This window comes from Hyla sarda, chromosome 2 (assembly GCF_029499605.1).
Source record: "Hyla sarda isolate aHylSar1 chromosome 2, aHylSar1.hap1, whole genome shotgun sequence".
Taxonomy (NCBI): Eukaryota; Metazoa; Chordata; class Amphibia; order Anura; family Hylidae; genus Hyla; species Hyla sarda.
The window spans coordinates 11033520-11054808 of record NC_079190.1 but is presented as its reverse complement, the minus strand read 5'-3'; the positions used below and the strand labels follow the sequence as shown (position 1 = coordinate 11054808).

The 21289-nt window shown below is 43.8% G+C and overlaps 1 protein-coding gene across 4 annotated transcripts in view; it reads right to left on the bottom strand.

Moving 5' to 3' along the window:
* The window catches only part of PAK1 (p21 (RAC1) activated kinase 1), a 117462-nt gene that overhangs the window by 34168 nt on the left and 62005 nt on the right, over positions 1–21289 (bottom strand). For 3 of the 4 annotated variants that reach the window (XM_056561149.1, XM_056561148.1, XM_056561150.1), the window contains exons 3-6: positions 17234–17328; positions 15136–15283; positions 11848–11885; positions 2669–2785 (exon numbers count right to left, since the gene is read on the bottom strand). In XM_056561149.1, coding sequence (XP_056417124.1) covers positions 2669–2785; positions 11848–11885; positions 15136–15283; positions 17234–17328 — 398 coding nt within the window. The remainder of the gene's footprint in view (positions 1–2668; positions 2786–11847; positions 11886–15135; positions 15284–17233; positions 17329–21289) is intronic. The other variant, XM_056561151.1, reaches the window with a different exon arrangement.

Here is a 21289-nt window from a genome sequence, read left to right as displayed (position 1 = left end):
TGGCCCCATTCATTATTTCCTTTAAACGGATCAGTCGTGCTGGTCCCTTAGCAGGAAAACAGCGCCAAAGCATGATGTTTCCTCCCCCATGCTTCACAGTAGGTATGGTATTCTTTGGATGCAACTCATCATTCTTTCTCCTCCAAACACGACAAGTTGAGTTTTTACCAAAAACTTCTACTTTGGTTTCCTCTGACCATATGAAATTCTCCCAATTCTCTTCTGGATCATCCAAATGCTCTCTAGCAAACTTCAGACGGGCCCGGACATGTACTGGCTTAAGCAGGGGACACGTCTGGCACTGCATGATTTGAGTCGCTGGCAGCGTAGTGTGTTACTGATGGTAGCCTTTGTTACTTTGGTCCCAGCTCTCTGAAGGTCATTCACTAGGTCCCCCATGTGGTTCTGGGATTTTTGTTCACCGTTCTTGTGATCAGTTTCACACCACAGGGTGAGATCTTACGTGGAGCCCCAGATTGAGGGAGATTATCAGTGGTCTTGTATGTCTTCCATTTTCTAATAATTGCTCCCACAGATGATCTCTTCACACCAAGCTGCTTGCCTATTGCAGATTCAGTCTTCCCAACCTGGTGCTGGTCTACAATTTTGTTTCTGGTGTCCTTCGACAGCTCTTTGGTCTTGGCCATAATGGAGTTTGGAGTGTGACTGTTTGAACTTGTTATCAGTATAAAAGACACCTGTCCACAACCTCAAACAGGAGCCATTAATACAGGTAACGAGTGGAGGACAGAGGAGACTCTTAAAGGAGAAGTTACAGGTCTGTGAGAGGCAGAAATCTTACTTGTTTGTAGGTGACCAAATACTTATTTTCCACCATAATTTACAAATTCTTTAAAAATCAGACAATGTGATTTCATTCTGTCTCTCATAGTTGAGGTTATAACCAATGATGAAAATTACAGCCTCTCATCTTTATAAGTGGGAGAACTTACACAATTGGTGGCTGACTAAATACTTTTTCCCCCCACTGTAGATATGAGATAGATAGATAGATAGATACACAAATAAATGTCTTAGTGGTATTTCACATTTAAAAATAAAACACTTAAAAGGAATCATACACATTATAGATTGTGTTAACCTCGCCACTTTATATGAAAAGGAGAAATAAATAATTCATTGGAGAGGTCTGGGCTTCCTTATAACATAAAAAAAAACAGAGCCTAAGGGGTTAACAGATTAGAGCAGCCCGAACAAACATTATCTTCAGCAACAATAGGAATGGAGGAACTTAGTACACAATGTGCAATAACCATAATGGGATGTGAGCCTTCTCAATATCCGCAGAGGATTTACACAGCAAACAGTAAATAAGTGTTTATAATGAGAAAAAACGAATCCACAAGGAGCTAAACGATCATTATCATCAGATAAAGGGAATGGAAACCTATTATATAAGAGGAGATCAAAGAACAAACCAAGGAGAAATCATAGGGAAGGGGAAGACCCCACACCGACAATCATCTCCCGATGAGGTCTATAGTCTAAATAGTGAGTATAACTACTATAATACTGCTCCTATATACAAGAATATAACTACTATAATACTGCTCCTATATACAAGAATATAACTACTATAATACTGCCTCCTATATACAAGAATATAACTACTATAATACTGCCCCTATATATACACAAGAATATAACTACTATAATACTGCTCCTATATACAAGAATATAACTACTATAATACTGCCTCCTATATACAAGAATATAACTACTATAATACTGCCTCCTATATACAAGAATATAACTACTATAATACTGCTCCTATATACAAGAATATAACTACTATAATACTGCCCCCTATATACAAGAATATAACTACTATAATACTGCTCCTATATACAAGAATATAGCTACTATAATACTGCTCCTATATACAAGAATATAACTACTATAATACTGCCTCCTATATACAAGAATATAACTACTATAATATTGCCCCTATATACAAGAATATAACTCCTATAATACTGCTCCTATATACAAGAATATAACTCCTATAATACTGCCTCATATATACAAGAATATAACTACTATAATACTGCTCCTATATACAAGAATATAACTACTATAATACTGCTCCTATATACAAGAATATAACTACTATAATACTGCTCCTATATACAATATAACTACTATAATACTGCTCCTATATAGAAGAATATATATACTATAATACTGCCCCTATATACAAGAATATAACTACTGTAATACTGCTCCTATATACAAGAATATAACTACTATAATACTGCCTCCTATATACAAGAATATAACTACTATAATACTGCTCCTATATACAAGAATATAACTACTATAATACTGCTCCTATATACAAGAATATAACTACTATAATACTGCCTCCTATATACAAGAATATAACTACTATAATACTGCTCCTATATACAAGAATATAACTACTATAATACTGCCTCTATATACAAGAATATAACTACTATAATACTGCCTCTATATACAAGAATATAACTACTATAATACTGCTCCTATATACAAGAATATAACTACTATAACACTGCCACTTATGTACATGAATTATAAAGGAGATGCTTGTATCATTCTGGATCAAACCTTGGTAGTGAGACTGTACTTATACTGCTATATAGGAGGTAGATGTTGTACCCACCGACATTGTATATAAAGGACGCGGTGCCACAGCCGGAGGGGCATCAAGTTCCTCTTTGTCGTCTTCATCTTCACAAACAGGAGGAACATCAGGGACTTCAGAGACAACTTTAGATTTCTGTATTTAATAAATGATAAATTAGAATAACGATTGATGTATTATTTTCATTATTATTACATATGATAGAATAGATATATACAGTCATGGCCGTAAATGTTGGCACCCCTGAAATTTAAGAAAAGGAAGTATTTCTCACAGGAAAGGATTGCAGTAACACATGTTATAAAGGGAGGGAAAAAAGCAAATTGGACCTAATGTCACCAAACTCCAAAAATGGTCTGGACAAAATTATTGGCCCCTTAACTTAATATTTGGTTGCAGACCCTTTGGAAAAAATTACTGAAATCAGTGTCTTCCTATAACCATCAATAAGCTTCTTACACCTCTCTGCCGGACTGTTGGGCCACTCTTCCTATAAGCATCAATAAGCTTCTTACACCTCTCAGCCGGAATGTTGGACCGCTCTTCCTTTACAAACTGCTCCAGGTCTCTCTTATTGGACGGCGCCTTTTCCCAACAGTAATTATAAGATCTCTCCACAGGTGATCAATGGGATTTAGATCTGGACTCATTGCTGACACTTCAGAACTCTCCAGCGCTTTGTTGCCGTCCATTTCTGGGGCTTTTTGATGTATGTTTGGGGTCATTGTCCTGCTGGAAGACCCAAGATCTCGGACACAAACCCAGCTTTCTGACACTGGGCTGTACAGTGCGACCCAAAATCCATTGGTAATCCTCAGATTTCATGATGTCTTGTACACATTCAAGGCCCCCAGTGCCAGAGGCAGCAAAACAACCCAAAACATCACTGACCTCCACCATATGTCACTGTAGGTACTGTGCTCTTTTCTTTGTAGGCCTCATTCTGTTTTCAGTAAACAGTAGAAGGATGCGCTTTACCAAAAAGATCTATCTTGTCTCATCTGTCCACAAGACGATTTCCAAGAAGGATTTTGGTTACTCAAGTTCATTTTGGCAAAATGTAGTCTTGCTTTTTTATGTCTCTGTGTCAGCAGTGGGGTCCTCCTGGGTCTCCTGCATAGTGGGGTCCTCCTGGGTCTCCTCCATAGTGGGGTCCTCCTGGGTCTCCTCCATAGCGGGGTCCTCCTGGGTCTCCTCCATAGTGGGGTCCTCGTGGGTCTCCTCCATACTGGGGTCCTCGTGGGTCTCCTCCATACTGGGGTCCTCCTGGGTCTCCTCCATACTGGGGTCCTCCTGGGTCTCCTCCATACTGGGGTCCTCCTGGGTCTCCTCCATACTGGGGTCCTCCTGGGTCTCCTCCATACTGGGGTCCTCCTGGGTCTCCTCCATACTGGGGTCCTCCTGGGTCTCCTCCATACTGGGGTCCTCCTGGGTCTCCTCCATACTGGGGTCCTCCTGGGTCTCCTCCATACTGGGGTCCTCCTGGGTCTCCTCCATACTGGGGTCCTCCTGGGTCTCCTCCATACTGGGGTCCTCCTGGGTCTCCTCCATACTGGGGTCCTCCTGGGTCTCCTCCATACTGGGGTCCTCCTGGGTCTCCTCCATACTGGGGTCCTCCTGGGTCTCCTCCATACTGGGGTCCTCCTGGGTCTCCTCCATACTGGGGTCCTCCTGGGTCTCCTCCATACTGGGGTCCTCCTGGGTCTCCTCCATACTGGGGTCCTCCTGGGTCTCCTCCATACTGGGGTCCTCCTGGGTCTCCTCCATACTGGGGTCCTCCTGGGTCTCCTCCATACTGGGGTCCTCCTGGGTCTCCTCCATAGTGGGGTCCTCCTGGGTCTCCTCCATAGTGGGGTCCTCCTGGGTCTCCTCCATAGTGGGGTCCTCCTGGGTCTCCTCCATAGTGGGGTCCTCCTGGGTCTCCTCCATAGTGGGGTCCTCCTGGGTCTCCTCCATACTAGGGTCCTCCTGGGTCTCCTCCATAGTGAGGTCCTTCTGGGTCTCCTCCATAGTGAGGTCCTCCTGGGTCTCCTCCATAGTGAGGTCCTCCTGGGTCTCCTCCATAGTGGGGTCCTCCTGGGTCTCCTCCATAGTGAGGTCCTCCTGGGTCTCCTCCATACTGGGGTCCTCCTGGGTCTCCTCCATAGTGGGGTCCTCCTGGGTCTCCTCCATAGTGAGGTCCTCCTGGGTCTCCTCCATAGTGGGGTCCTCCTGGGTCTCCTCCATAGTGAGGTACTTCTGGGTCTCCTCCATAGTGGGGTCCTTCTGGGTCTCCTCCATAACTAAATCTTTCTAAAACAGAACTTCTTGTCTTTTCTCCATCAACTGATCCTGTACCTAACCCTGACATTTCCATCTCGGTATGTGGCACTACCATAACTCCCGGGCAGCAGGCTCGCTGTCTTGGAGTTATACTTGACTCTGTTCTGTCTTTCACTCCCCATATTCAGTCTCTTTCACGTTCTTGTCACCTGCATCTCAAAAACATTTCCAGAATCCGCCCGTTTCTCACTACTGAATCTGCTAAAACTCTCATTATTGCTTTGATTCACTCCCGCCTCGACTACTGTAACTCTTTACTCCCTGTGCCAGTCACTACACCAACGCCTCCTCCCTGTGCCAGTCACTACACCGACGCCTCCTCCCTGTGCCAGTCACTACACCGACGCCTCCTCCCTGTGCCAGTCACTACACTGGTTACCAATTCAGTCCAGAATACAGTACAAAATCCTCAGTCTCACACACAAAGCTCTCCACAATGCTGCACCTCCCTACATCTCCTCTCCCATCTCTGTCTACCATCCTACACGTTCTCTCCGATCTGCTAATGATCTCACACTAACATCTTCTATAATCCGAACTTCTCACTCCCGTCTACAAGACTTCACTCGTGCTGCACTGGTTCTCTGGAATGCTATCCCTAAATCCCTCAGACTCAACAACAACATCCATAGTTTCAAACGTGGCCTAAAAACACATCTCTTCAGACAGGCCTATAACAGTCTCTAATTGGCCTCAACATATCCCCAACATATCCCCAACATATCCCCAACATATCCCCACACCTCTTGTTTGAATAGTTATTGTGTAATTTTATGTCTGATACTTGTCTTTGTTTGTATCCCATAATTGTAAGCGCTGCGGAATCTGTAGGCGCTATATAAATAAAAAATAAATAAAAAAATAAATAGCGTTTCATTTCATTTAAATGTCGTTGGATAGTTCGCACTGACACTGATGCTCCCTAAGCCTGCAGGACAGCTTTAATATCTTTGGAACTTGTTTGGGGCTGCTTATCCACCATCCAGACTATCCTGTGTTGACACCTTTCATCAATTTTTCTCTTCTGTCCACTCCCGGGGAGATTAGCTACAGCGCCATGGGTTGCAAACTTCTTGATAATGTTACGCACTGTGGACAAAGACAAATCTAGATCTCTGGAGATGGACTTGTAACCTTGAGATTGTTGATATTTTTCCACAATTTCAGTTCTCAGGTCCTCAGACAGTTCTCTTCTCCTCTTTCTGTTGTCCATGCTTAGTGTGGCACACACAGACACACAATGCAAAGACTAAGTGAACTTCTCTCCTTTTTATCTGCTTTCAGGGGTGATTTTTATATTGCCCACACCTGTTACTTGCCCCAGGTGAGTTTAAAGGGGCATCGCTTGCTTGAAACAATCTTATTTATCCACAATTTTGAAAGGGTGCCAATAATTGTGTCCGGACCATTTTTGGAGTTTGGTGGCATTGGCCCTCATTTACTAAGAGTGTTGTGTAGGTTCCTTTGTGGGTTTTAATTCTTTAATTTTTTTTTTCCACGGTATTTACTAAGGTTTCCCAACATTTTCCCCTTTCCCTACATTTTGCTTTTTTTTTACACCTGCTCTGATCTGTCGGGTTTTCCTCAGCTCAAATCCACCACATTTTATGTGGAAACCTTAGTAAATATGTTGGGTTTTGGTGAATATGTCGGGAACATGCCCCTTTTCGAAGACCACGCCTCTTTTTCGGGTTTTCTTAGCAAAATTGAGAGTTAGTCGGGTTTTTTTTTTTTTTTCAATTCTGGCACAAATTCTGGCGCAGACAGAATTTCTGGCGGAATGCACCAGAATCTGACGAACAACCCGACAAAACATGTGTTACTGCAATCCTTTTCTGTGAGGAATACTTCATTTTCTTGAAAAATTTCAGGGGTGCCAACATTTACGGCCATAACTGTAGATAGATATGAGATAGATGTCGATAGATAGAGTTAGCCTTCTCCTTCCATCCAGTCATTTAGATGCTGCAGTCACTATTGACCATGGCAGGGGTGTAACTATAGAGGTAGCAGCCGCTCCGGGGCCCTGGTGCCTAAGAGGGCCCTAAAGCACATCTGCCCCATGAAGAGCAGTACAATAATTGGCATATGGGTCCCTGTTGCAGATTTTGAATCGGGGCCGAAAGCTACAAGCTGCGCTTCTGGACCATGGCATTGAGAGGGTTAACCTCTTAAGGACCCATGACGTACCGGTACGTCATGTGTCCGCTCCCGTTCTATAACGCGTGGCCCCACGTCATAGCCGGTCAGGCCCTGCATCTAACAACGGCCGTGACTAGTGGCTAATAGCGCACAGCACTGATCGCGGTGCCGCACACTATTAACCCTTTAGACGCGGCGTTCAAAGTTGAACGCCGTGTCTAAAGTGAAAGTAAAACCATGCCGGTTAGCTCAGGGAGCTGTTCGGGATCGCCGCGGCATCCCAACAGCTTACATGACAGCCAGAGGGTCCATACCTGCCTCCATGTTGTCCGATCGCCGAATGACTGCTCAGTGCCTGAGATCCAGGCATGAGCAGTCAAGTGGCAGAATCATCGATCACTGGTTTCTTATGAGAAACCATTGATCAATGTAAAAGATCAGTGTGCGCAGTGTTATAGGTCCCTAAAAAAAAAAGTGGAAAAAAAGTGAATAAAGATCATTTAACCCCTCCCCTAATAAAAGTTTGAATCACCCCCCTTTTCCCCATAAAAAAAAAACAAAAACTGTGTAGATAAAAATAAAAATATACATATGTGGTATCGCCGTGTGCGGATATGTTCGAATTATAAAAATATATTGTTAATTAAACCGCACGGTCAATGGGGTACGTGCAAAAATCAATAAGTCCTATCAATGCAAAAATGGTAGCGCTAAAAACTTCAGATGATGGCGCAAAAAAAATGAGCCCTCATACCGCCCCATACACGGAAAAATAAAAAAGTTATAGGGGTCAGAAGATGACAATTTTAAACATATAAATTGTCCTGCATGTAGTTATGATTTTTTCCATAAGTGCGACAAATAAAACCTATATAAGTAGGGTATCATTTTAACCGTATCGACCTACAGAATAATGATAAGATGTCATTTTTACCGAAAAATGTACTGTGTAGAAACGGAAGTTACAAAATTGTGTTTTTTTTTCAATTTTGTCTTTCACAATGATTTTTTTTCTCGTTTCGTTGTAGATTTTTGGGTAAAATGACGGACGTCATTACAAAGTAGAATTGGTGGCGCAAAAAATAAGCCATCATATGGATTTTTAGGTGCAAAATTGAAAGAGTTATAATTTTTTAAAAGTAAGGCGGAAAAAACGAAAATGCAAAAACGGAAAAAAAAAACGGGTCCTTAAGGGGTTAAACTGCCTGGATTTAACTGTTGCAAAACGACGACTCCCAGCATGCCTGGACAGCGAAAGGTGTCGGGATTTGTGGGACCACGTTTTCCTTTTTTATTTTTTTTCCTTTTAGATTAAAGGGTTCAACCAGCCTCTGTTCAAGGAAGGAACCATTGAGAGTAGGGAGGAGATCGATCAAGAAATACCGTAGTTCATGCTATAAAGTTGCAATGACCGTTATTTTAATTATGTATTTTTTTTTTTTTTTTTTTATAAGCAATCAATTTTGAAATTTTTATATATATTTTAAGAGGATGGATCAGGTTTTATTTATTTATTCTTTTTTAAATAAAGCTTATAACCAAACCCAATCATCTGCTTAAAATGTATAAAAAGAAATAGAAATTAATTACCGTATTTATTCTAAAAAAAGGATTCCATTAGGAATAAGTCCTAAAAAGGGAAATCCCCACAAGATGCAGAAGTGAATGTTTAGCACATGCAACGTTGGCCGCCAAGTTCTCGTGGTCAATAGACATGAAGTCTCTGAGTATGACGGGGTTAATCCTCTTCCAAGAATATTTTCAAGAAATATGGCCGTCCTTGTAAAAATAAGACCACAGCAAATACATCTTATTCGGATTCTCTCAAGTCCAGGCACATAGGGCTGGTGGGGCACGGCCAGTGCCCCACCAGCCCTATGTGCCTGGACTTGAGAGAGTCCTATAACCTCATTTATAGTAAAAAAAATAAAAAATAAAAAAGCCTTTTGTGCTGCTAGAGAGGTATTTTGTGCTGTACTGCGGTATTTGTTTGGTGCTTGTAGAGTGAAAATATACTGTACTGTGGCGTTTGTTTGGTGCTGCGGTAGTGGAGTGTTGCGTTGCCCTGTGGTATTTGTTTAACGCTGCTGGTGAGGTATTTTGTGCTGCACCCAATGTCCATTTGGCACCGTTGGGGAGGTATTTTGTGCTGCAAATTAGTATTTGTTTGGCAATGCTGGCAAAGGAAGTTTGTACAGCACTGTAGTATTTGTTTATGTGTGTTGCATGGTGGTCTTTGTCTGGCAATATAGGGATACATAGCACCAAATCCCTCATATGAGATGCCCCAGTGATAAAATAGGCTCCCTCTGTCATCCCCACAGTTTGGCACTGCTGATTAGGTATTTTATGCTGCATGGTGTCATTTATTCGGCACATTTAGGAAGGTGTTTTGGGCTGGGCGGGATTTGTGTGGCACTGCTGAGGAGGTACTTTTTGCTGTACTGTCTGTGATATCTGTTTGGCACTGTTGGAGAAGATATTTAGTGCTGCACACTGGTATTTGTTTTGGCACTGTACTTTGTGTAGAACTGTGGTATATGTTTGGCACTGCTAGGAAGGTATTTTGTGCTGTACTGTATTTGTTTGGCACTGCTGGAGAGGTAATTTTTGTTGCACTGTGGTATTTGTTTGGCACTGCTTGGGAGGTACTTTGTGCTGCACAGTGCTGTTTGTTAAATGTCACTTGTGGTTAGAAAGAAGGAGAAGATTCCCTTAAAGGGTACTCCAGTAAAAAAAAAAAGAAAATATTTTTTTTATATCAACTGGTGCCAGAAAGTTAAATATTACTTCAATTTAAATATCTTAATCCTTCCAGTACTTAGCAGCTGCTGTATGCTCCACAGGAAGTTCTTTTCTTTTTGAATTTCTTTTCTGTCTGTCCACAGTGCTCTCTGCTGACACCTCTGTCCATATCAGGAACTGTCCAGAGCAGGAACAAATCCCCATAGCGAACCTCTCCTGCTCCGGACAGTTCCTGACATGGACAGAGGTGTCAGCAGAGAGCACTGTGGTCAGAATGGAAAGAAATTCAAAAAGAAAAGAACTTCTTGTGAAGCATACAGCAGCTGATAAGTACTGGAGGGATTAAACTTTTTAAATTGAAGTGATCGAATGAACTAATCTTATGAAACACTTTCGTCTTTACTTTCGTCTGCTGACAACAAAATCAAACAAAAATTATCAATGGAAATCAAATGTATCAACCCATGGAGGTCTGGATATGGAGTCACACTCAAAATCACAGTGGAAACCCCCACTACAGGCTGATCCAACTTTATGTAATGTCCTTAATACAAGTCCCAATGAGGCTCAGTAGTGTGTGTGGCCTCCACGTGCCCGTATGACCTCCCTACAATGCCTGGGCATGATCCTGATGAGGTGGAGGATGGTCTCCTGAGGGATGTCCTCCCAGACCTGGACTAAAGCATCCGCCAACTCCTGGACAGTCTGTGGTGGATGGAGAGAGACGTCCCAGATGTGCTCAATCGGATTCAGGGGAACGGGCGGCTAGTCCATAGCATCAATGCCTTCCTCTTGTAGGAACTGCTGACACACTCCAGCCACATGAGGTCTAGCATTGTCTTGTATTAGGAGGAACCCAGGGCCAACCGCACCAGCATATGGTCTCACAAGGGGTCTAAGGATCTCATCTCCGTACCTAATGGCAGTCAGACTACCTCTGGCAAGCACGTGCGAGCCCCTCAAAAAATGCCACCCCACACCATAACTGGCCCACCACCAAATCGGTCATACTGGAGGATGTTGCAGGCAGCAGAATGTTCTCCACGGTGTCTCCAGACTCTGTCACATGTGCTCAGTGTGAACCTGCTTTCATCTGTGAAGAGCACAGGGCGGCAGAGGCGAATTTGCCAATCTTGCAGTTCTCTGGCAAATGCTAAACGTCGTGCACGGTGTTGGGCTGTAAGCACAACCCCCACCTGTGGATGTCGGGCCCTCATACCCCCCTCATGGAGTCTGTTTCTGACCGTTTGAGTGGACACATGCACATTTGTGGCCTGCTGGAGGTCATTTTGCAGGGCTCTGGCAGTGCTCCTCCTGCTCCTCCTTGCACAAAGGCGAAGCTAGCGGTCCTGCTGCTGGGTTGTTGCCCTCCTACAGCCTCCTCCACATCTCCTGATGTACTGGCCTGTCTCCTGGTAGCGCCTCCATGCTCTGGACACTACGCTGACAGACACAGAAAACCTTCTTGCCACAGCTCGCATTGATGTGCCATCCTGGATGAGCTGCACTACCTGAGCCACTTGTGTGGGTTGTAGACTCCGTCTCATGCTACCACTAGAGTGAAAGCACCGCCAGCATTCAAAAGTGGCCAAAACATCAGCCAGGAAGCATAGGAACTGAGAAGTGGTCTGTGGTCACCACCTGCAGAGCCACTCCTATATTGGGGGGTGTCTTGCTAATTGCCTATAATTTCCACCTGTTGTCTGTTCCATGTGAAATTGATTGTCAATCAGTGTTCTTCCTGAGTGGACAGTGGGATCTCACACTAGTGTCAGTGACTTGGAGTTACATTGTGTTGTTTAAGTGTTCCCTTTATTTTTATTTTTTTGAGTAGTGTATCTAACTACTTAAATTATTATTATTATTATTTTTCTGGAGTACCCCTTTAAGCATCACCCACAACAAGCTCTTGGATGCCATAGTGACCAAACAATAATCCCCCATGTCTGCCATATCATTTTCGCCCTTCCTTAGGTGCAAGCTCTTACCGTATTGTCAGACGGCTTATAAACCTCAAGTTCATTATCTGCAAAGAAAGAAGTGAGATATTAAATCAAAGCTCACATTCGACTTATGTCAGTGTTTCCCAAACCAGGGCGCCTCCAGCTGTTGCAAAAAACTACTACTCCCAGCATGCCCGGACAGCCAACGGCTGTCCGGGCATGCTGGGAGTTGTAGTTTTGCAACAGCTGGAGGCACCCTGGTTGGGAAACACTGGCTTATGTGACGGCGCACTGTATGATTAAATGCTGAGCCATCCCGGTAGCCGAGTAAGCTGCAGTCGAGCTCGCCAACACAAACAGACACGTCTGAGGCCGGCCAGAGAGCGTGGAGGAGGGGGGGGGGGGGGGGGGTCGCTCATGACTCATATCGGAAACAATTACAATCTATTGCTCGACTTGTTAAAAAAAACTTCAGTACACACAAAAAAAAAAAAAAAAAAACGAAAAAAATAAATGAAAAAAAAGTGGCAGCTTAACCGGCTGACGGCGATAGAAATCTGCTGACAACACGGCCGGGAAGAAGATCCTGATCTAGAATATAAAGTAGGCTCATGTTGAGAGAAGTGAGAGATTACATCATTATGTCAATCCCATATAGACAGAATCCTAGTAAATATGCTAAAATACCGCAAAAAGAGAACAGGTGTAGCTCACCGCTATCCTAGATACCACCTGTGTCTCTGGACACTGCACATGGTGGGTGCACAGAGAAATGATGACCCCGCTGCAAACATGCATATAGAGAAACGGAAAAAAAACTACTATAATACTGCCTCCTATATACAAGAATATAACTACTATAATACTGCTCCTATATACAAGAATATAACTACTATAATACTGCTCCTATATACAAGAATATAACTACTATAATACTGCTCCTATATACAAGAATATAACTACTATAATACTGCCTCCTATATACAAGAATATAACTACTATAATACTGCTCCTATATACAAGAATATAACTACTATAATACTGCTCCTATATACAAGAATATAACTACTATAATACTGCTCCTATATACAAGAATATAACTACTATAATACTGCTCCCTATATACAAGAATATAACTACTATAATACTGCTCCTATATACAAGAATATATCTACTATAATACTACTCCAATATACAAGAATATATCTACTATAATACTGCCCCCTATATACAAGAATATAACTACTATAATACTGCTCCCTATATACAAGAATATAACTACTATAATACTGCTCCTATGTATATATAAGAATATAACTACTATAATACTGCTCCTATATACAAGAATATAACTACTGTAATACTGCCCCTATATATATAAGAATATAACTACTATAATAATGCTCCTATATACAAGAATATAACTACTGTAATACTGCTCCTATATATATATATACAAGAATATAACTACTATAATACTGCTCCTATATACAAGAATATAACTACTATAATACTGCTCCTATGTACAAGAATATAACTACTATAATACTGCCCCTATATATATATATAAGAATATAACTACTATAATACTGCTCCTATATACAAGAATATAACTACTGTAATACTGCCCCTATATATATATATAAGAATATAACTACTATAATAATGCTCCTATATACAAGAATATAACTACTATAATACTGCCTCCTATATACAAGAATATAACGACTATAATACTGCCTCCTATATACATGAATATAACTACTATAATACTGCTCCTATATACAAGAATATAACTACTATAATACTGCTCCTATATACAAGAATATAACTACTATAATACTGCCTCCTATATACAAGAATATAACGACTATAATACTGCTCCTATATACAAGAATATAACTACTATAATACTGCTCCTATATACAAGAATATAACGACTATAATACTGCCTCCTATATACATGAATATAACTACTATAATACTGCTCCTATATACAAGAATATAACTACTATAATACTGCTCCTATATACAAGAATATAACTACTATAATACTGCCTCCTATATACAAGAATATAACTACTATAATACTGCTCCTATATACAAGAATATAACTACTATAATACTGCTCCTATATACAAGAATATAACTACTATAATACTGCCTCCTATATACAAGAATATAACTACTATAATACTGTACTGCTCCTATATACAAGAATATAACTACTATAATACTGCCCCTATATACAAGAATAGAACTACTATAATACTGCCTCCTATATACAAGAATATAACTATTATAATACTGCTCCTATATACAAGAATATAACTACTATAATACTGCTCCTATATACAAGAATATAACTACTATAATACTGCTCCTATATACAAGAATATAACTACTATAATACTGCTCCTATATACAAGAATATATCTACTATAATACTGTTCTTCTGTACAATAATATAAGTACAGTGGTCCCTCAACATATGATATTAATTGGTTCCAGGAGAACCATCATATGTTGAAACCATCATATGTCGAGTACATATGTCTATGTAAAAATGGTAATTGGTTCTGGGGCCTCGGAACCATTCTATGTTGAATACATATCTCTATGGGAAACTGCTAATTGGTTCTGGGATGACCATTGTATGTGGAGTGTATGGGGAGTGTTTAACAAACCAGGGTGCCTCCAGCTGTTGCACAACTACAACTTCCACTTCCAGCATGCATGTACAGCCCTTGACTGTCTGGGCATGCTGGGAGTTATAGTTTTGCAACAGCTGGAGGCACACTGATAGGAAAACATTGATGTATGGGGTGTATAGTGTGTATATGTATTGTATGTGATGTGTGACATCGCATACAGTACTGTACAGTTCTTTAAATACCTTCAGGGGGGACAGAATGTCCTCCATTACCATCCTGCCGACTACAGCTCTATAGGAAAGGAAGGGGAGGGCAGCCAGCAGCTCATTGGATGCCTGCAGCAAGATGCTCCAGGCTATTGGCTATGGCTGCACTGGGGGGGTGGGGCTTACACGGAGCTCACAGTGGAAGCCAGTGTATGAGTTAGCAGGACAGCATGTGAGTAACAGGAGGCAGAACGGGGCACATTATACAACTATCTGTCAGTTACTGAAGTTGTCAGCGCTGTCAGATAGCTGTTTGTACGATGGAACCGACACACAGCAGCATCATATGTCGATGCTGCCTTCAACATACGATGGGCTCTGAGAGGCTATCATATGTTGAAATGATCATATGTCGGGGCCATCATAAGTCGGGGGGGTCACTGTAGTCAGCTGCCCCCATATAACAGTGTTACCTGTGAAGCTCATGTACTTCTGGCTGTTGGTGGTTTTCTTGGAGTCATAAAACTTCAGCACATCTAGTACGGCCTGTGGATTCTTTTTCTGTTCTTCCTCGGAGATCTTGGAAGTCTGCAGCAGTCGTGCCCATTGTTCCGGCATTCCCTGCAGATGATATACGGATTAACAAAATAAAATAAAATAAAAACTTTTTACAATAAATAATACAAGCAAAATGCTGTAAAAAATTTAATATTTGAGAAAAATACAGTAAAAATTCAAGAAGTTAACAAAGATGACAAATCTTCATAAAACATCACAATTGTAATTATAGGTGAAATCTCTTTCCCCTCATTTCAAAACACAACAACCACCACAACCACCACCACAACAACCACCACCACCACAACCACCACCACCACCACCACCACCACCACCACCACCACAACCACCACCACCACAACCACCACCACCACCACCACAACAAACACAACCACAACAAACACAACCACAACAAACACAACCACAAACACAACCACAACCACAACAAACACAACCACAACAAACACAACCACAACAAACACAACCACAACAAACACAACCACAACAAACACAACCACAACAAACACAACCACAACAAACACAACCACAACAAACACAACCACAACACACACCACAACACACAACAACAACAAGAACCACAACAACAACACTCCACAACAACACACACCACAACAACAAACACAACAACAAACACAACAACAAACAATACAACAAACACAACAACAAACACAACAACAAACAATACAACAAACACAACAACAACACTTTGAATAAGAAAATGCATCAAAACTGCACATGAACTGACCCCCACCCCATGTGAGTAATCAGTTCACCTGGTTAATCTCTCCAGCACTGGCAGCCTAATTAGATGACCAGGTACAATGATCAGACTACTGCAGATCACTGCAAAGCCAGAGGATTCATGGGAAATGCAGGCAGTATTAGGAAATTATTTCAGTGATAGAATTGCAATCAGTATGGCAGAAAACCACATACCTGCCACATCAGCTAAAACAGGTAAGCACAAGGCGTACACAAGAACCTCTACGTTATTCTCTAATAATAGCCAATGATGCTCTATATAGTCAGAATTTGCAGGATAGGGGATAAGTTATAAAACGTGGGGAGGTCAGACCGATGGAGCCCCAGCTCTCTCCAGGAACGAGGCGTGTTGGTGCCTGCCCGAAGCGGGGGCCACCACGCCCCTGCCATAGGTCTCCAAGAGATAACCATTCGGCTAGGTTTGGCTCTCCCATAGAGATATATGGAAGGGGTGCGGCAGCCCCCGCTTCAGGTGGGGGGGTCGTAACGTGCCGCTCCATACAGGAGATCGTGGGGGGCCCCCATCGGTTAGACCCCACGATCTAAAACGTATCCCCTATCCTGCAGATAGTGAATACGTTTTTTAGTATGAAACTTCTCCTTTAAAGGGGTACTCCGCTACTAGATATCTTATAAGATGTCTGATGGCAGGGGTCCCGCCACTAGGGAGGGCCCCCCCCCCCCCCAACAATCTCCCGCAGTGCCCAGGCCACGCCCTCTCGTGATATCACACACGCCCCCTCCATTCAGGTCTATGGGAGGGGGGCGTGTTGGTAGACACGCCCCCTCCCATAGACATGAATGGAGAGAGTGTGGTGTGACATCATGAGGGGGCGTGGCTGTGACATCACGACCACGGCTCCGGAGTGCCCCTTTAAAAGGAACCTTCCATTGCTTATATAACATTTCACAGTAAAAAAATAAATAAAAAAATCGACAAAAACTCCTGAATAATAATTTTAAATCGGTGCCGATTTACAATCAGAATGTTTTTGGCTTCCTGTAGCAGTGCATTGTGGGAGCTGAGTAGATAAGTCAGTGCAGGGTTGTTAGATCACATGACTGACAGCAGTGGGGGAGCTAAACCGCTGTCGGTTACCGAGGACAACCAAAAGAATTTTGAAAGCAGCAGCTCTGGATGTAAATAGAGAAAAAGGGTCATGAAATCGCTATAACAAGTCTATACTTTTTATTTTAATTACATTTTTTACTCCATCGCTCTCGACTTACAGTGAATTTTCCCGTCACGGGATCAAAACCGACATGAAGGGTGTGCGCAAAGTCTGATGGGAGGGAGATTTCTGGGGGCTTCTTTTTGCCACCTGCTAAGAAAAAAAAAATGTAAATAAATGATTGGTTATCAGTGGTCAGCTGCTCATTATATATATATATATATATATATATATATATATATATATATATATATATATATATATATATATATATATATATATATATATATATATATATACATATACATACACCATATTTTTCGCCCTATAGGACGCAGCGGCGTATGAGACGCACCCAATTTATAGGTGCAAAAATCTAAAAAAATAAAGATTTTGAACCCAATAGTGGTCTTCAACCTGCGGACCTCCAGATGTTGCAAAACTACAACTCCCAGCATGCCCGGACAGCCGTTGGCTGTCCGGGCATGCTGGGAGTTGTAGTTTTGCAACATCTGGAGGTCCGCAGATTGAAGACCACTGCATAGGAGGTAATACTCACGTGTCCCCGCCGCTCCGGAACGTCTCTGCTGCCGGCCGGGTATCCTTTCTCTCCGTCGCCACCATCACGTCGTTACGCACGCCGACGCACGTACGCGACGACGTGATGACGAGGAAGGAGAGCGCCGGCCATACAGGGGATCCCTGAACGGAGAAGACACCGAGGAGGCAGGTAAGGTCCCTCTCGGTGTCCTGTAAGCACTAACCCGGCTATTCAGTCGGGCTGTTCGGGACCGCCGCGGTGAAATCCGGGTTAGTGTCACTTTCCCTTCAGACGCGGCGGTCAGCTTTGATCATCCCGTCTGAAGGGTTAATACAGGGCATCACCGCGATCAGTGATGTCCTGTATTAGCCGCGGGTCCCGGCCGTTGATGGACGCAGGGACCGCCGCAATAGGGGTGTATTCGCCGTTTAAGACGCACCGACTTTTTCCTCCCAGTTTTGGGGAAGAAAAAGTGCGTCTTGTACGGCGAAAAATACGTTATATATATATTTATTTTTTTATTTTTTACATTTTTTGGGGGGTTAAAAAAAATATATTATATATTATATATATATATAGCAGTTAGAATGTGAGTGGCACTGTGCGGGATTCAGATACCAGGATCAAGGTGGGTGCTCAGTCCTATGTAAGACCAGACCAACACGTCCCAAGTAATGCAGCTCCAAAAATAACATGGCGGCACTCCAGCGATCCAGGAGTAAAAAAAATATTTTATTCACCCACAATGTGAGGCGACGTTTCAACCTACTCAATGAGGTCTTAAATATTCATTTATTCATATTTCTCTTATGATTACAGTCTATAATAGTATTTCCCAACTAGTACGCATTTAGCTGTTGCAAAACTACAACAGCTGTCCCGGCATGCTGGGAGTTGCAGTTTTGCAACAGCTGGAGGTCCACTGGTTGGGAAACCCTAGTCTATACAAATGGCTACTTCCACATAAGATAAGCTCGGTCATAAAGCTTCAAATAACCCCTGGCAGGATAACGTTTCTCCTGCTGACGTCATTGTGTCAATTAATCAAAATAACCGCTACAATAGTCATCAAACCATAAAGGCTTCACAGTGCTTGTAAAAAGCTTAAAAAAAAGTAATTTCCATATAATAAAAGACAAGAGGTTGGGCACAGTGCTTGGGACTGTTCTCTCACATAGTACTGAAGGGATGGTATTGGGCAGGTGATGGGCAGTGCCTGGTCTCCTCCAGACATGATGCTGCCCCACCATGATCACTGTAGGGATGGTATTGGGCAGGTGATGGGCAGTGCCTGGTTTCCCCCAGACATGATGCTGCCCCCACCATGATCACTGTAGGGATGGTATTGGGCAGGTGATGGGCAGTGCCTGGTCTCCTCCAGACATGATGCTGCCCCACCATGATCACTGTAGGGATGGTATTGGGCAGGTGATGGGCAGTGCCTGGTTTCCCCCAGACATGATGCTGCCCCCACCATGATCACTGTAGGGATGGTATTGGGCAGGTGATGGGCAGTGCCTGGTTTCCTCTATACATGATGCTGCCCCCACCATGATCACTGTAGGGATGGTATTGGGCAGGTGATGGGCAGTACCTGGTTTCCTCCAGACATGATGCTGCTCTCACCATGATCACTGTAGGGATGGTATTGGGCAGGTGATGGGCAGTACCTGGTTTCCTCCAGACATGATGCTGCCCCCACCATGATCACTGTAGGGATGGTATTGGGCAGGTGATGGGCAGTGCCTGGTTTCCTCTATACATGATGCTGCCCCACCATGATCACTGTAGGGATGGTATTGGGCAGGTGATGGGCAGTACCTGGTCTCCTCCAGACATGATGCTGCCCCCACCATGATCACTGTTGGGATGGTATTGGGCAGGTGATGGGCAGTGCCTGGTTTCCTCCAGACATGATGCTGCCCCCACCATGATCACTGTAGGGATGGTATTGGGCAGGTGATGGGCAGTGCCTGGTTTCCTCCAGACATGATGCTGCCCCCACCATGATCACTGTAGGGATGGTATTGGGCAGGTGATGGGCAGTGCCTGGTTTCCCCCAGACATGATGCTGCCCCCACCATGATCACTGTAGAGATGGTATTGGGCAGGTGATGGGCAGTGCCTGGTTTCCCCCAGACATGATGCTGCCCCCACCATGATCACTGTAGTGATGGTATTAGGCAGGTGATGGGCAGTGCCTGGTTTCCTCCAGACATGATGCTGCCCCACCATAATCACTGTAGGGATGGTATTGGGCAGGTGAGGGGCAGTGCCTGGTTTCCCCTAGACATGATGCTGCCCCCACCATGATCACTATAGGGATGGTATTGGGCAGGTGATGGGCAGTGCCTGGTTTCCCCCAGACATGATGCTGCCCCACCATGATCACTGTAGGGGTGGTATTGGGCAGGTGATGGGCAATGCCTGGTTTCCTCCAGACATGATGCTGCCCCCACCATGATCACTGTAGGGACGGTAATGGGCAGGTGATGGGCAGTGCCTGGTTTCCTCCAGACATGATGCTGCCCCCACCATGATCACTGTAGGGATGGTATTGGGCAGGTGATGGGCAGTGCCTGGTTTCCTCCAGACATGATGCTGCCCCCACCATGATCACTGTAGGGATGGTATTGGGCAGGTGATGGGCAGTGCCTGGTTTCCTCCAGACATGATGCTGCCCCCACCATGATCACTGTAGGGATGGTATTGGGCAGGTGATGGGCAGTGCCTGGTTTCCCCCAGACATGATGCTGCCCCCACCATGATCACTGTAGGGATGGTATTGGGCAGGTGATGGGCAGTGCCTGGTTTCCTCCAGACATGATGCTGCCCCCAACATGATCACTGTAGGGATGGTATTGGGCAGGTGATGGGCAGTGCCTGGTTTCCTCCAGACATGATGCTGCCCCCACCATGATCACTGTAGGGATGGTATTGGGCAGGTGATGGGCAGTGCCTGGTTTCCCCCAGACATGATGCTGCCCCCACCATGATCACTGTAGGGATGGTATTGGGCAGGTGATGGGCAGTGCCTGGTTTCCTCCAGACATGATGCTGCCCCCACCATGATCACTGTAGGGATGGTATTGGGCAGGTGATGGGCAGTGCCTGGTTTCCCCCAGACATGATGCTGCCCCCACCATGATCACTGTAGGGATGGTATTGGGCAGGTGATGGGCAGTGCCTGGTTTCCTCCAGACATGATGCTGCCCCCAACATGATCACTGTAGGGATGGTATTGGGCAGGTGATGGGCAGTGCCTGGTTTCCTCCAGACATGATGCTGCCCCCACCATGATCACTGTAGGGATGGTATTGGGCAGGTGATGGGCAGTGCCTGGTTTCCTCCAGACATGAAGCTGCCCCCACCATGATCACTGTAGGGATTGTATTGGGCAGGTGATGGGCAGTGCCTGGTTTCCCCCAGACATGATGCTGCCCCCACCATGATCACTGTAGGGATGGTATTGGGCAGGTGATGGGCAGTGCCTGGTTTCCCGCAGACATGATGCTGCCCCCACCATGATCACTGTAGGGATGGTATTGGGCAGATGATGGGCAGTGCCTGGTT